Below are 15,306 nucleotides of genomic sequence, written 5' to 3' on the forward strand. Positions count from 1 at the left end.
GGAAAGTAGAAACCGAGAAATAGCTGCTCTACTTGCATGGGGGGGGACGGCGGTAGCGGCCATTGATTACGTGCTATGTGCACATACCCACAATATGTATGGACGTTTTCTCTCTCTTTATCACGCTTGTATTATGCATGTAGGATAAGGCTAGATACAAGATAGTTATAATGCACGCTCCGATGCGAAAACCCCGGACCGAAAAAAATTCAATAAAAATTAATCATAAGGAAATTGATCTGCTATAGTAATCTCCCATACTTTTTTTTTTATCCCTGGAATGCCAGAGAAATTGATTAATACTGGGAGTTTTCTGTATCCATGAAATAATGCCGAATATTGGGAAAGGGGTTGTAGGTAGATATTGTAATGAGAGGATCCTCCTCCTCGGGTTCCACGCCGTAAAAATAATCATAAAAACCATGAACTTTTGATCATTACCACACATCCAGTCTCCAATTATGGCGTTCAGTCCGCTTAAGCCGATCCTTCTTCTTTTTTCAAATCAATTGGCGGCCACCAATTGAGCCTCTTATAGCTCTCGATGATCTGTAGTAGGCCCTCCTCCGTGACCTTTGGAACATCATACTTGAATCCTGTAACAGCCTCAAATCTGCTACCATCGAGGCTGAAGTCGTCGTCCTTCACCAACTCGTTCTCCAGGTATGGGTTGATCGGGCCGGGCCTCGTAATCCCCGCCTCATTGAGCAGGTCACCCCACGGCTGCAGCACCTCGTCGTTCTCCTCGTCTACCGCGGAGCCAAGGTTCATGCGCGCAAACGAGGACACAATCGTCCCATGGAAGCCCGTCTTGATGCCGAAGATCTTTGAGATGTATTTCTGGAGATCACCCTGCGCTGTTTGTCCGTTAGATTTCAGCTGTCAGTCATTTTCTCACAGTGCCCAGAACTACGGGGGGTGAATCTACAAGTATCCCCATGGTCCACGATATTGAATACCGGCACGCTCCCCCATGACCCGTCCCAGTTCTTCTTGCCATTGCAGTACCAATCAGCTGCGGTCCAGACGGACCGCGCAGCATCAGTGACGTGCACAGTGTGGCTACGTAGGTCCTTGGTCCACAACCATTTCATCTCTTCGCCCAGATACGAGTACACGCGAGCCATGCACAGCATCGTCGCAATAACCTTACTCCCGTACTCGCCGTAGACGTTTGCCAGTCTCAGAATGACAAGATTCAACCTATAATACCCCACCACGCCGATAATCAGCACTCCCGCCCATTCACCTCTATCCCCCTACTACCCCACAGATACGTACCCCTCAATCTTCGTTAGCTCTTCCTCGGCCTCGAGCTTATATGTTGCCAGCTTGAGCCAGGGCTTGAGCTTGTCCGTCTCCTTGCTCGGCTCCCGGTCGCTCTTGTAGACGGCGCCTGTGCTGAGCTCAACCCAACACTTTGTGCCTTTGCGCGCGGCGACGCGCGCAGCCGTCGTCGACAGCTTCAGGTTCCGCTGCTTGTAGATCTCGTCGTCCTGGCTGAGGCGGGTGTCGCCGCCGCAGTTGAAGATGTAGTCGTATGTGGTGCCGTCGGCGCGGGTGAGTACTTTTTCACATGTGTCTAGTGGGGGAAAGGTGTTAGCTGTGGGAAAGATGGTATGGAGGAGGGGAACGGACGCTCGCGTGACATGTCGCCCTGGTAGAACCGCTCCTGTGTGCAGACCTCAGCGAACTCGGGGGCAAGCCAGGCGAGCTGGGGGAGCTGCTTGTCTACTATTCGGATCTCGGAGGCAAGGTCGTTATTGTGGATGTATTTAGCGAGGTAGCGTCCGACGAAGCCTGGAAGGAAGAATTAGGGTTGAGTCAATATTATGATTATGGCCAGACAAATGTTCAAAATAATAGTGGTTTTCCTCTTTTTCTCTCTCTTCCTCTTTTCACTGCTAAAGGACTATCAAGGATGTGGTAGACAAACCTAGGCCTCCAATGATCAGGACAGTGGGTTTCGATTCTGAAGCCATCGCGGATTATGTATGTGTTGGTAGTTTGTAGGTGTTGAGTTGCGGAGGAGAGGATGGGGGGGTTAGGTAGGTAGTTAAGTAGTGGGTAGATGCAGGCTGGATTTATCGGAGCAGCAGCAACCACGATGAATACCAAAGTGCAAGTAGGGCGAGTGGGTAGCAGTAGTAGTGGCAGTATGTAAATTATCACGATAGTCGTTGAGGATAAAGATTGCCAGGGAAGTGACAGATGGGCGGATATCCGAGGGTACTTATTCGAAAGGGAGGGGGGGAGGACGGAGGGACAGGTGGGGCCTTTTCTCCTACCACAGCGGTGTGGGGAGTAGGGTGGTTCTGCGGAGGAGTGGGAGTAGTAGGTGGAGGAGGAGGGCCAGCGAAGCTACATACCAAGCATTTAATGTCTGGTAGTCTAGTCCACTCTAAGCAAGCACGAAGAGCGGGCCGGGGTTTGTGGTTGTGGGTTGAATTGTGGGTTGTGGTAGTGGCTCGGGACGGCAAGAGGTGTTGTAGAGTATCACATCGGCCACTCGAAGCGGGATCTCTACTGCCGGTAGCTGTGCAAGCAGAATATCCACTCCAACTAAACACACGGTACTGTACCTACCAATACCTACATCACGAGTATCAATCTACCTCTCTAACTACCTCCTCCAACAACAGCACCAGCCTATCACATTACAGCCTGCACTCTTTGGCCGTTTCTTTACCCCCCCCCCCTCTCTCTTTGCATAAGCCAGTAAGTAGACAAAGTAGAAGAGGGCTCAAACCTGCCCCCCTCCCTTCCACCAATAAAATTTGGCGCGCGCGCGGCATTGAAGCGCGGCAGCATTTCTCTGAGCTGAACTGCCAGCCGAGAAAAAGATTCTTCGGGTGGCACAGATCTGATCAGTCAGCTACATGAAAGTTATCAGTGCTTGGGGCAGGCTAGCCAGGAATGGATCTGTAGTATTGTAGTAATGATTTCATTTCTACAGCAATGTCTCGGCGAGAGCGTACATGCACCTTGGTAGGTATAGCACTGTGCTTGTACGTAGTAGAGTACTCTAGATATGGGGAAGAATTCTCTCCCTTGCAGCGGGTAAAGGTTGTTTCATCAATGCAGGACGGCGCAGAGACCTCAATCAGGACGCAAGCGCCATGTACAATCTACATCTTACTCTGCTACCAGTGCCTTCAAGTAAGTATTGGCTATATATCAGTATCAATAAACATTTTCGCATCATTGTAATATATACGGGATCACGGCGGCTGATCAGTGATACTGATTGATGAATCGTAGTTTATGCAGCAGGGGAGGGATGATGGGGTCGATCAGGGGTAAATAATGGTACGTCTCGGTTGGAGAACAAGAACCATGTAGACGGGTTGGAGTGGGTGGGTAGCGTATATGTGGGTACGAGCGAGCGAGGACTTAAGGTTTTTTGTGGGTGATCATGACGGTGGTGGGTTATGAGGTATGATGGCTCCAGCTGCACGGGCCATCCAAACGAAACATGGCAGTGGGAGAGTGCTGCAGGTACGGAGCTAATCAGCACACCTGGTGGGTCATCTACATGACGAATTGTGGGCTGATAAACCTGCAGATATCTAGGAATCGGTCAATGGATCAATCAATATAGGCAGATTACTTTTTCATCTAGTTGACGTTGGCTGATTGATCGACTTCTGCGACCCGGCTAGATCCACAACATATGCGTACGTGATCTATGGGTTCCACCGCCATTCTGCAGCTGCAGGTATCTCCCAGGAAAACATAACCGCCAGGTCTAGTTTTCATACCCCAAAATCATCATCACACTCAATGTCAAATTGTTAGCCCTCGTTTCCGGGTTGAGGCAGACATGCTAATAACATAGATTTCCTAGCTGATATGAAGTTAGAGAGAGAAGAACACGAAGATAGAACACGAAGACAGATCACGAAGACGGAGCACGAAGAGAGAACAAACAATGAGCCTTCCTCGAGACGAAGATACTACATCCAACACCATTGCGAGTATATTCACTACTTTGAAAGTTCTAGTGTTCCTCTTAGACATCATGCCAAGCTTAGCTAGGCAGGACCTGGGAGTTCGACCTTCCGCCCAGGACCTCTCCGCAGTACCTCAAGTCATTACATTATCAACAAACTCATCCATGCCATCTACTCGAAGCAGTATCAGCAAAACAGAACCATTTCTCACCATTATTGCGCTATGCGTACCATATATAAGGCCTACCTACATTTCGCTCACCGTTCATCACTCGATGTTTCCGGTATGTACAGCTCGTTCAGAAATCGACGGGTGAGCAAGCTCTCCGCTGTTGGGTGAGTTTCGGTTTTTGTACATTTTTTCTTTCTTTTTTCTCTACTGCCTCGCGGTATGGTTTTTGTCCTAAGTTTCGGGGTGTTAGTCTATGGGGTGGTGGTCCAGGGCGGGGAGATGAGATCCATCATATGTAGGTTGAGGTGCTCAACCTAGAGCTGAAACTGATTTCAAACATGATGCAGTTAAAAGGACAGGTATAGGCAGTTTTTGTAATCCAAGCCGAAGATGGGCTGGACATGAATATAGCCAAGCCCCGCCAATCCAACAGCAGATTCCCGCGAGGCCACGCTTGCGGGGCAGTCACAACTACAAAACCAATACAGCCTACAAACTTCATCTCACACAAACCAGAAAGATCTTTCCCCAAATCTGATCGTCAATCTTTCTGGTTAAAAGATTTTACTTACCATTGGGGTGATTGATGCAGCAAACACGCACCCCGAGAAACAAGATTATGGCGAGTCATTCAAGCCTTGGATGCGACGAAGCCTATAGCTACTTATTAGCAGAACAGAGCGTCGATTGTACCGAAATTTCGAACCAATCCAAAGCTTTCGGGACACCCCCCGCCCAATAATGGCTGTTGTAATATGGACAAGGTAACGGGGATAAGGGATCGCCGTCCAGAGATGGCAGAATTGTTTAGACGCCGGTGCTTAACAGGGGAGAATAGCGGTGGAAATTGATCCTGTGTCAACCGAACAGAGGAAGTCAGCCGAGCTGATGTTTTCTATGAAGTGGCTCATCTCCTCGGTGGGTCTATTTGAATCCTCATCCATGAAGGGTTTCCAGTTTTATGGGCGCGGTTGGGGCTCCCTTTTATCGAAAACATGTGGAATATTGGTGATACCAGGAAATATATCGCACAGAACCTCAAAGCGCCCTGAGATAGGAGGACCTTATTGGTTGATATAAGCGTATCATCACGGCTATTCGAAATCTTACTCAATAGCTTAAAGGACTGGAGAATAAACTAAGAGTTGGTGGATATTTCATACTTATTGGTGACTATGCCATAGGGCGACGGGAAACGGTATACCTAACCAACCAAATAACAGAGCTTTAAGTAAAATAAAAATCAAACATAAAACTTTGATTCCCATATCACCAGAATATTAAACTGGCTCCCAAATGTCTAACCGGTTGAGAGATGTTCCCCGATGGCCAACGCGGTCGAAGGTCGGCTCTATAACAAAGAAGCGCCTCGCCTCCGAAAACCGGACTGGGAAGCCCCTCCAAACCAACTACATTTGACAGAGTAAGTTCAAGAGCAGTCAGGGTGCTGATACGGCTTTGTCACTTCGAGAAAATGATCCTTCTTAAGGAAATTTTGGACGAGACTTTGATTAGGCTCTCCATTCGGAGATTAATCCTCCCATTTTCACGAATCAAATATTAATTACAAAAGAGGGTGGTGCGATCTGGCCTAAACCGTCCATAATGGCTGTGGCCCTGAAGGTTTCTCGGTTACAAAGTCAAATTCAGAAACACAGATGATCACTCGACAAATATGTAACACGTGATCCATGGAAAATAACAATTTTTATCAATGGATACACAAACGGCAGCCACCAAATTACCATTGGGATTACTATCGAATTCCAAAGGAACTTATAGAGCCTCGTTCTCGTAAAACCAACGAAGTCTTATGGTTTTGGTCATACCCTAATGCCACCAGGACCTAATCTCCCCCACATTATGTACTTACCCGTACCAGAGGCTTCAGAATCCAGATCACTGTAGCTAGCCATCGATGTTCGAATTTATACGCGGATTGGGCACTCTTCTCCGTATGCCGAGAGGGCAAGACCTATACACAATCCAATCATGTGAGCACTATCGATCCTATAGGTCCATGTGGCAACCTTAGAGAGAGGGGTCCCGGTCAGCAGCGCATGATTAGATTTTGGGTGTTAACATTTTATCATCATCGAGGCACCAGTAGTTAACGTTTCGTTGGCGTTAAAATGTTAAAGACGCTCTCGGTGGGTTACACACAATCGTATTTTCTAACGACAAAGCTTTCGCCGGATTAAATCTAGAGAACGTTATTCATGCCAGTCATCAAATATAATCCAGTGCTCTCCGGCTGATTTTATACATAAAACTCGAGACCCCATTGTTAGAAATTATCAAACTGTACTTTACAATCTAACCCCACTGTATTTACACCTACCTTTCCCGATATATACCCACCAAAATCTATTCTACCTGACACTAAGGAGATAGAGAGAACCTATTTTACAGGACGCGAGCACGATACAAAACAACAAGAATCGAACGAAGGAAAACACCAAGATGGCTTGCAATACAACTCAGTTCTATGTAAGAAAATCCCTCTTGTACTCCCATAAAGCGAATGAGATAAATGAGAAAGCAAGGAGAAGAAAAAAGAAAGTACTTTTAAGCTGTTCCGTGAAAAGAATAAAGACAAGACATTCCAAGCCACAGTAGGTACAGAAGGGGTTTAAAGATACAGAGAAGAAAATCACTGCCGGAAGAAAGGACTATAAGCCGCCCAAGTATCTCGTCCAACGAATAACTTCCAGTGAAACCCGAACGCTTCACCGACATACAATTCCTCAAGCCAAGTGATCCCCGTTCTCCGAAACCAGAGTAAAAACCGGAATTATCAAACTTGCTGTATGTCATGTCAACTTTCGAAATTTTTTTTTTAAAAAAAAGGTAAGGCCAAGGTTTACAAAAATAGTAACGGAATCCAAGCACACTTCAAGAAGTTAGAGAAATAAAAAGAGGCATATTGACAAAGTTTACAGGAAAGAAGCGAAGATACAAACTTAGCACAACACAAGAAATCAAAAAGAAAGAAAGAAAGGTGTAGTGGAACAATGTAAGATTCATAGGGAAAGTCTCGAAGCAAGCCAGAATTGATACCCGTGTCAGAGACTTTCGCACACCTCATGCTCTTACAACCCTATAACCGGATTCATTTTCGTTATCATTTAGTGTATTTTCATCTTCCAAAATTATTGTTGATATTCTATCGGAAGTAATATCTAAACCAATTAATAGGTAAAGATATTTTTAGCCCATCAGTCGTCCTTCAAAACTCCCAGTCTTCGTCTGCCGATTCTAGGGCCCACTTAAACTTCTCACGGAGAGTTTTCGCGAAGACCTTCTCGATAGGTACATCGTATTTTTTGCAAAACATGACCGACAATCGGGGATCAATGTAATTCTAAGAATGTGTCAGTGTACACCTAGGAGAAATAGAGAATTTTGATAGAGTTCAAACATACAATCTTACTAGTTCCCAATGCAACGGTCTTGTTGTCCTCACGGACTTTAGCCTCAGTTTCCTGCTTCAGGATTTTCTCGTCCATCTTCTCAATCTGAGCTTCGAGTTTTTCAACCGTAGCCCCTTTCGTCTTTGGTTCCACGGCACCAGTCTTGTTCTCTGCTTTGAATTCGGCCTCCAATTCACTAACAGCTTTAAGTCGCTCCTTCAACTCGCTGGGCTTTTGCTCCTTCTCACCATTCTCGGCAGCCTTCTCGTTCTCCTTCTCAAACTTCTTGCGTATTTTCTCCTTCTCTTGCTCAATAAGAAATTTCTGATGCTCCAGAATCCAATTCTTGTCGTCAATCTCGGGGTCCGGTTTAAAGAAAGCAGCTCTTTTCTTCTTCAACTCGGGCTTGAGAAAGAGAATTTGTCTCTTCAAGCGCAGCTTCTGGTAACGTAGAGCTTTTATCTAGATAACGAATCAGCCAAGGTCAGGACAAGGATACCGAGAACTTCACTGATATCAAACATACCTTCTCTTCTGCTTTTAGCATCATGGTCTCGTGGCTTGCGCTAACAGTACGTTGATGATTGCAAAGAATAGCGACTGCCTTATTAGCCTCATTATAAGCGGCATATTTATCATGAATAGAACCCTCGTTGGGGATTTTTGCCAACTGTTGTTGCATAGTCCAGGAGGCGTTGTAAGTACGGAAAACCTTAGCTGAGAGTCCTGGCATGTAATTCTGAAGGTGCTTATTCAATTGACTCGTCTACCAGACTGTTAGCATTGAATAAAGATGGGAGAAGCGTGCGGGCGACTTACATCCAATCTGTCAAAAATCATATCACCCGTGGTCTTAGGCGCCTTTTTAAAGATCCTCATGTTTTTAAATACCTGAGGAATAACAGGAACTTCCTGGTAAAACCTGATGGAATCCTTACCCAAGAAATCGAAAATTACCAAGTCGGGTGCTTTCAAAGTGACATGCTCAAATCGGAGTGAACAACAGCCAACAGTATCAGCTTCATCTTCGCCCTTCTCATTACCAGCTCTGAGAGCAAGTCTATCAATAAGATACATCGCAGTAGCGCGCTGGCGATCGGCCATAAGTTCGGACTTGAGATCACGACCATAGTCGGCACGGATACGATCAATGTGTTTCTGTTCATATTCTCGTTAATATTTCTAGTGAAGAATGTGGTCAACTCTTCAAATATATTAACCGTACCTTAAGTTCCCTCGCCTTCTCAAATTTCTTGAAGTCGCTCATTCCCTTCAAGCTACTAGTGGCTGCCAACATAACGTACTTAATGTTGCCGTTTATGTTCTCTTTCCATGTAGCCAACCAGGTGACAGTATTGTCATGGATGACATCGGCCCACTTGTGACCTGGGGGTGGTGGGGGTACGGGTACTCCATTGCCAATATTGATTGTGACTTGTTCTGGTTGAACCCTCTGTTTGACCATACCGGTCTTTGGGTGCTCTCCACGACCACGAAACAGCCCAGGGGGTTCAATGCGAAAATTGCCGACCTTTTCTTTCCGGCCATCGAGCAAACAGTGCAAGTACTTTTCCTCGGCCTTGTCTTTCTCTGCTTTGATCGCTTTTTTCTCCGCCGAGCTTAAATTCTTTTTCGCCTCAGCTTCAGCAACGAAATAATTATTCATATCAGTAAAGTCGCATTTTGCAAATTCCTTGATAAGGACTTTCTATGAAGGTGTCAGTAAAAAATTATTACCACAAAAGAACACAACAAACCTTGCCGGTGGTGTCCTTGGCCCCCCCCGATTCTTTCAAAATTCTCTGGAAATCTTTAAAAAAATTTGCAGTAAATGTAGGATTTGTAGCATGAGTAGAATTTAACATGTGTCCGAAAAATCCAGCAACCTCCTCTGCGGCAAGTGGCAAAGTAACGGGAACTCCATCATACTTCAGCTTGACATTCTTTGGCAATGGCTCGTACGCTGGTGGAAAAAGAACTCCATTATGCTCCAAAGTAGTCCATTTTTGAGTCCCATCCGTTTCTGCTTGATTTTCCCACCATTTATACTCTTCGTCCTCGGCAGTCTCAGCACCAGCGGGCGTATCCTCCTTGGCAGCCTTTGCCTTTCCTTTAACCACCGCCTTTTTGTTATCGACCGCTTTCCCCTTGGCAGTTGCTGCATTCTTAGAAATAGCTTTAGCTTTCTTCGCCAAAGGAACATCGTCATCCGAAGACTCTTGCTTGACGCCATTCGTCTTTACAACTGGTTTCCTCTTGGCCTTCAACGGAACATCGCTATCACTTTCGTCCTTAACTGACTTCCGCTTTATCCCGTTCGCCTTGATAGCAGCCTTCTTATCCTCCGCTCTGAGTTCCTTTGCAGTTGCCGCAGCTTTGTTTTCGATCTTCCTTTTTTCTTTAGCAAGCTTCATCGTGGCTAGAGGGGTGTCTGAATCCGACGATTCATCTTTGGCAGCAGCAGCCTTCTTGTTGGCGGCCTTTGATGCTGAATTCGTGCGGGTTTTTGATGCTGCTGCCCTCTTGGCTAAGGGTACATCATCATCAGATGACTCAACTATCGTACTTGCTTTGACGCCGTTACTTGTTCTACGGCGTTTTGTCTAATCGAGGGAAGTTAGTAACATTTCACTGGATTATACAAGTGCAGAGGCTCGTGACTCCGCCGAAGGGCCCGTGAGCGCTGGTAGGCAGGGATAAACTCACCAGTGGAGTATCGCTATCATCACTGCTTTCCTCCTTAATTGCTGGTTTTCTTCCCTTCCTTTTCGCCCTCCCATTGTCTAATTCCTCTCGAACAGCAATATTCACAATTGGGACACCAGCCCGGTCTCCCGTGGGATAATCGACAGCCATCGCATCAAAATCCTTGTCAGCTTTTTTGTCTACAGATTTTGGGATTCTGTCCGGTAGAATGGGCCCTTTCCCGTTCGTCGATGCAGAGGTCGCGGAGGATGTGCCTAGGCAAGCAGCAGTCAAGTGTTAACGAGAAACGCGATTGGAAATGGAAATGATAGAAATTCATAAGATCTATTGCTCTGGGGAACAAATATGTTTCGAAGAGGAGCAGAGAAAGCAAGAAACGGCACTCCAGACGTCCCGTCGTACAAGAATTCGCTGGTAAAATAGAGAACTAACAAAGAAGGGGGTGGGAATTACCGTTAGTGCGACGGCCGTTCAGCATGGCGAGTGGAACATCATCTTCTGACGAAGACATGGCGGAGGAGGTGAGTGGAGATCTAAGTGATCTAGAGGCGCGTATGGAATACGCGAAAGTTGGTGCACAGGTTGTGGTAAAGGGCTTCGACGGCAGACTGGAAGTGCCCTTTAAAGCCCGTCCAGGGGTGGGGCGTGAGTTCAATACAATGTGTGACAAGAAGGTATTGATGCTTCGTGCGGAAAAAATACGATAGAATTGGAGTGTGCAAAAGTCAAGAAGAGGGTGCAGCTTTTTAGCGGGGGTGTGGCGAGAGGAAGAAAGGGTGGAGAGGGAGGGTGGAGGCTGGGGATGACGGGTTGATCTGTTAAGCACCAAAGGCTAGAGAGAACTGAGCGGCGTGGTGAGTGGGTGTTAGTGCGAGTGTTGTGAAGGACTCGCAGAGAGTGACGGCAATGTATGTAATGGCAGTGGCAGTAGCAGTGTCACAGGCAGGAGCAGCAGCAAGCAACGGTAGCTACAGAAAGGCAGATGGAGAAGAGGGAGTAACGCGCGAGAAAGTGCAGAGGTCAACAGCAAGCAAGGAGGGCGGTGGGATTTTGCAGCCTGACAGAGCAAATGCCGACACGCTGGACGCTGGGACTGTTCTGGATGCTGGAACGCAACAAGTAAAGCACGGTGCAAGGGCGGGTATGTAGGCTGAGGAAGGGTGTGGGTGAACCGAAGGCTGACGAAAGTGGTGAAAGGGAAGTAAGTGTGTCGGTAAAAAGTCAGAGAGCGAGGAGGCGAGACGAACAGCGAAAGTTAGAAGAAGAAGGATCGTGCTGGGCTGTCAATCGAGTGCGAGAAAAAGAGAAAAAGAACACCAGAAGTCGAAAACCGCTAAAGCCGGGTGAGTAAGTGTTCAAAAAATATCATTGGCTGAAGCGTGATCTTCCTGGCTGCTGACTCAATTTTTACTCTAGTTGAAGAAAAAGGCCTTGGTAACCACCACCACCATACCTAGCCCCAATTCCTTGGTGTGCCGCCTGCTGCTGGTTCCAGATCCCCACGTTAGGAAAAGGAAATCCGCCCACGCTCCATCCATCATTCCGAGAGAGTATTCATCGCTCTGCAGTGAACCACCACAACCACCCCCCTCTCCACTCTCTCCTCTCAACTCCCCCATAACCCTGACCCTCATATTCAATTTCTATATATCCATTTTTTTCGTTCAAGATGTTTTCTCGAGCAGCCAGACCTGTTCTCTTGAAGGCAGCGGCCACTTCTACTAGGTAAAGGATTTCAATTGATATCCCCCTCCCCCCCCCCACTTCCTCGGCTGTTTCATCGCTACACATCATCACCATCACCATCGCTAACATCTCGCCTCGCATCGTCATCTCGTTCGTAGGCCAGCCCTGAGTAACAACTATGCCACCCTTCGTGAAATCGAGGGCCGTCTCAAGTCCATCAAAAACATCGAGAAGATTACAAAGACCATGAAGATTGTCGCCTCCACAAAACTTGCCCGTGCTCAGCGTGCCATGGGTGACTCTCGTGTCTACGGTGAGACCTCCAACAAGGTCTTCAGCAATGCCGAGACAAAGCCTTTGGAGGGCGGAAAGAACCTCATCATCGTTTGCTCTTCCGACAAGGGCCTATGCGGTGGTATCCATTCCGGTCTCACCAAGGCTGTTCGCAGAAAGCTCATCGAAAACCCTGATACCGACCTCGTCGTTCTCGGAGAAAAATCTAAGGCGCAATTGGGTAGATCTTCAGCCAAGAACATTGTTATGAGTTTCGCGAATGTCGGCAAGGACATCCCTAGTTTCGTCGAGGCCCAGACAATTGCCGACCAGATTTTCCAGCTTGGAAAGACTTATGACAACATCGAGGTTCTTTACAATTCGTTCAAGTCTGCTATCTCTTACGAGCCCAGCACCATCGAAGCTTACTCTGAGGAAGCAATCATGGCCTCTGGTGAGTCTTTATTCCTTTATTCCTCGGACTGTCATCTCCCATTCAATGATGAAGAATTTTCGGATGTAAAAATATTATATTGTTATCCGAGAGCGCAAAACCATGTGGATATTTTCCGTTGCCTTCCTTCTGAGATTTACCCTTCCGGCTTTACCCGGTCCGGATTTTTATGCATTTTCAATGTTCGTCGTTGATTCGCCTGCTTACGTCATCAATAGCCAACATTACCTCTTTTGAGATTGAAGACGAGCAGCTTAGCAACCTCCGCGAGTTTGCTTTGGCCAACACACTTTACTGGGTAAGCCCTATCCTCTCGCGCCTATCGTTCACCCTGACCTTTCCATCAACATGACCTCTAACGGAATATGAAAACAACATAGGCCCTTGCCGAAGGCCACGCTTGCGAGAACTCTGCTCGTCGCAATGCCATGGACAATGCATCTAAGAACGCTGGTGATATGATCAACAGGTTCCAGATTCTCTTCAACCGTACCCGACAGGCTGTCATTACGGGAGAGTTGGTCGAGATTATTACTGGTGCTGCCGCTTCCGCAGAATAAGCTCACTAGCAGTCTTATCTTTCTTATTAACACCCTTTGTGCATATATGTGTGGAATTACAAGAAGAAAAATGTGACGTGGTTGAATGCGTGTGGTACCTGCATGTAGTAAATTTACAGAGCATACCTATTGTGTGGTTTGGACCATGAGATGCGGAATTTAAAAAAATAGAAATGACTTTTTGTTAGAAATTATTAACGCGGAGGATGTGGAGGGCGTGGAGGTGGTATTGAAACCTCGTCGATACAAAGAACTGTTCATATGCAACCCACATCGCATAAGGCAGGGCCAGTCGAGAAGAATGTCAATGGATCAGTTTTAAGCTTTCTGGATCAAATCACGGCCAACCTTGTTAATGCTGTTTGTTTGTCGAAGTTTATTTCAAAACAGGAACAGCGAAACCTTTCACTTTTTTTTTCTTCTTGGAAACTTCGAGTAAATAACGTGACTTTTCTATTGCCTTTGTGCCGTGGCACGTGTTAAGGTACCCATCTCAATCGCGTACCAGCAACTCACGTGTTGTCGCGTTAAGTGCACACTACTGGTCGATCGATCGGATATACATACATGTAGGTACATACATGTAGCATTTAAGTCTAAATGCCGGCAACGGTGCCAGCCGTCAGATATGAGGGCGGCAGACCCAATTATTCAGATGCTTAGCATAGCTAGAGACTCATGGGTTGTTGCATTTCTATACCATAATAACTGAAGGTACCAAAATACATGTATGAAGTAAGGGGTTGTTATTTTCGTTTTCATAACAACATACATGTATGTATTCTACCGGTCTACTCCAATGACATGTACTCCCACCCCTTCACCGTGTTTAAGCGACTATGACAATGCACCCCTCTTTGTTACTCCCCTTCCTTTCTATCGACTTCAATACCAGCCCCCCCAAATCCCATCCCAACTACATCCGGACCTGTCCCCACTCTCTTCTCGATTTGAGCCTTACTCTAGATTAAGATGAAACTGTTTCACACAACGAACATCCAAGGCGGACCAGAAAGTTAGCAACAGCAAAGAGGTACTTGATGCATTGACGTCCTCGGGCAAAAATTGGTATTTTCACACCCAATCATCGCCGTTACGGGAGAAGAAGAACACCGAAAGCCTGTCCGCCGAGACCACGTGGCGAGTGATTGTCTATGAAGAAGGCTCTCCAGGTATCGGTATCAACGCAATAAAATTTGATGACGTCTCTACGTCTGATGAATCCACATCATCGTGGGCGTCAAGATGCTGACGATGTCAAAGCGTCAACATCATTATCCGACCTAATTCTTCCATCAGTTGGCCAACTCATAAATCCTTTTAACCGCGCTGTTCGACATAATAATTATCATCATGACTACCCCAGCTACCCAGCATCAGCAAATGGATAGAACACTTGGGAATTTTTAACCAATCACTTAATCATCTTCAGCTACGATGGGCTAATTGTGGAAGGCTGTGCTAAAGCCACTCCTTGTCTAGGTTTGTTGTTCCTTCTGCTCACAATTAGCAGAAAGCTGCAATATGGGCCATGTGTACTAACCAACTAGTAGAACATCTACCAGGTCAGCAAAGTCTCCGGGGTGTTCCAAAACGCCACAACATATGGTTGTTGTTGTTGTACACGTGCAATGCATAACTACCACATCAAATCAAATCACCTCTCTTGACCTACTAAAAGGATGCAGAAACACGTATCCGTTTCATCCAGTATGACGGCAGCCTATCGCTTTTGTGACGTCACTTGGTTGGAAGTTATAATCTCTAACTCAGCATTATAATAGAACTTGGTGCCTTCTCAATATGCGGTATATCAATATTGAAAATGTGGAATGGTCATTTCCAGTGCCAAGAGGCTTCCCACCAATCAGGTTGACGCCTGCAATAGAGGCGAAACGGCGAGAGAAAATAATTTCCGATCGGATGCTTACTGTCTTATCTACAGCAACTCCCCCTATTTCATCTTGCTGGTTATATAATGTTTCAAGGAATTGGAGAGCCATCCATCTCATTGGAATTGAGACCTGGCTCCGAATATTAATTTAAACCTTGTGTTGAAACAGTTCTTAGTTACAAGTTGATCTGAGAT

The 15,306-nt window shown here is 46.4% G+C and overlaps 4 protein-coding genes across 4 annotated transcripts; 2 read left to right on the forward strand and 2 right to left on the reverse strand.

Annotated features, from left to right (window-relative positions):
• Window positions 1–477: 477 nt before the first annotated feature.
• LAJ45_04527 (uncharacterized protein) lies at window positions 478–1,982 on the reverse strand (the record flags this gene model as incomplete). The annotated part of the gene is made up of 5 exons (XM_046114107.1): window positions 478–857; window positions 929–1,203; window positions 1,282–1,582; window positions 1,639–1,800; window positions 1,937–1,982. 5 exons carry the CDS (start codon window positions 1,980–1,982, stop codon window positions 478–480), a joined length of 1,164 nt encoding a protein of 387 aa, XP_045972629.1.
• A 5,372-nt stretch (window positions 1,983–7,354) lies between these two features.
• Window positions 7,355–10,755, reverse strand: LAJ45_04528 (uncharacterized protein; the record flags this gene model as incomplete). Its single annotated transcript, XM_046114108.1, has 8 exons — window positions 7,355–7,489; window positions 7,551–8,000; window positions 8,065–8,304; window positions 8,358–8,696; window positions 8,764–9,246; window positions 9,296–10,141; window positions 10,245–10,498; window positions 10,698–10,755. 8 exons carry the CDS (start codon window positions 10,753–10,755, stop codon window positions 7,355–7,357), a joined length of 2,805 nt encoding a protein of 934 aa, XP_045972630.1.
• Window positions 10,756–11,150: 395 nt separating this feature from the next.
• Window positions 11,151–11,393, forward strand: LAJ45_04529 (uncharacterized protein; the record flags this gene model as incomplete). Its single annotated transcript, XM_046114109.1, has 1 exon — window positions 11,151–11,393. The coding sequence occupies one exon, from the start codon at window positions 11,151–11,153 to the stop codon at window positions 11,391–11,393; it is 243 nt and encodes an 80-aa protein (XP_045972631.1).
• Window positions 11,394–11,913: 520 nt separating this feature from the next.
• On the forward strand, window positions 11,914–13,217 carry LAJ45_04530 (uncharacterized protein; the record flags this gene model as incomplete). The annotated part of the gene is made up of 4 exons (XM_046114110.1): window positions 11,914–11,969; window positions 12,089–12,657; window positions 12,876–12,955; window positions 13,038–13,217. The coding sequence occupies 4 exons, from the start codon at window positions 11,914–11,916 to the stop codon at window positions 13,215–13,217; spliced, it is 885 nt and encodes a 294-aa protein (XP_045972632.1).
• Window positions 13,218–15,306: the final 2,089 nt, after the last annotated feature.

This window comes from Morchella importuna (assembly GCF_003444635.1).
Source record: "Morchella importuna strain M04M26 chromosome Unknown Morimp01GS011, whole genome shotgun sequence".
Taxonomy (NCBI): domain Eukaryota; kingdom Fungi; phylum Ascomycota; class Pezizomycetes; order Pezizales; family Morchellaceae; genus Morchella; species Morchella importuna.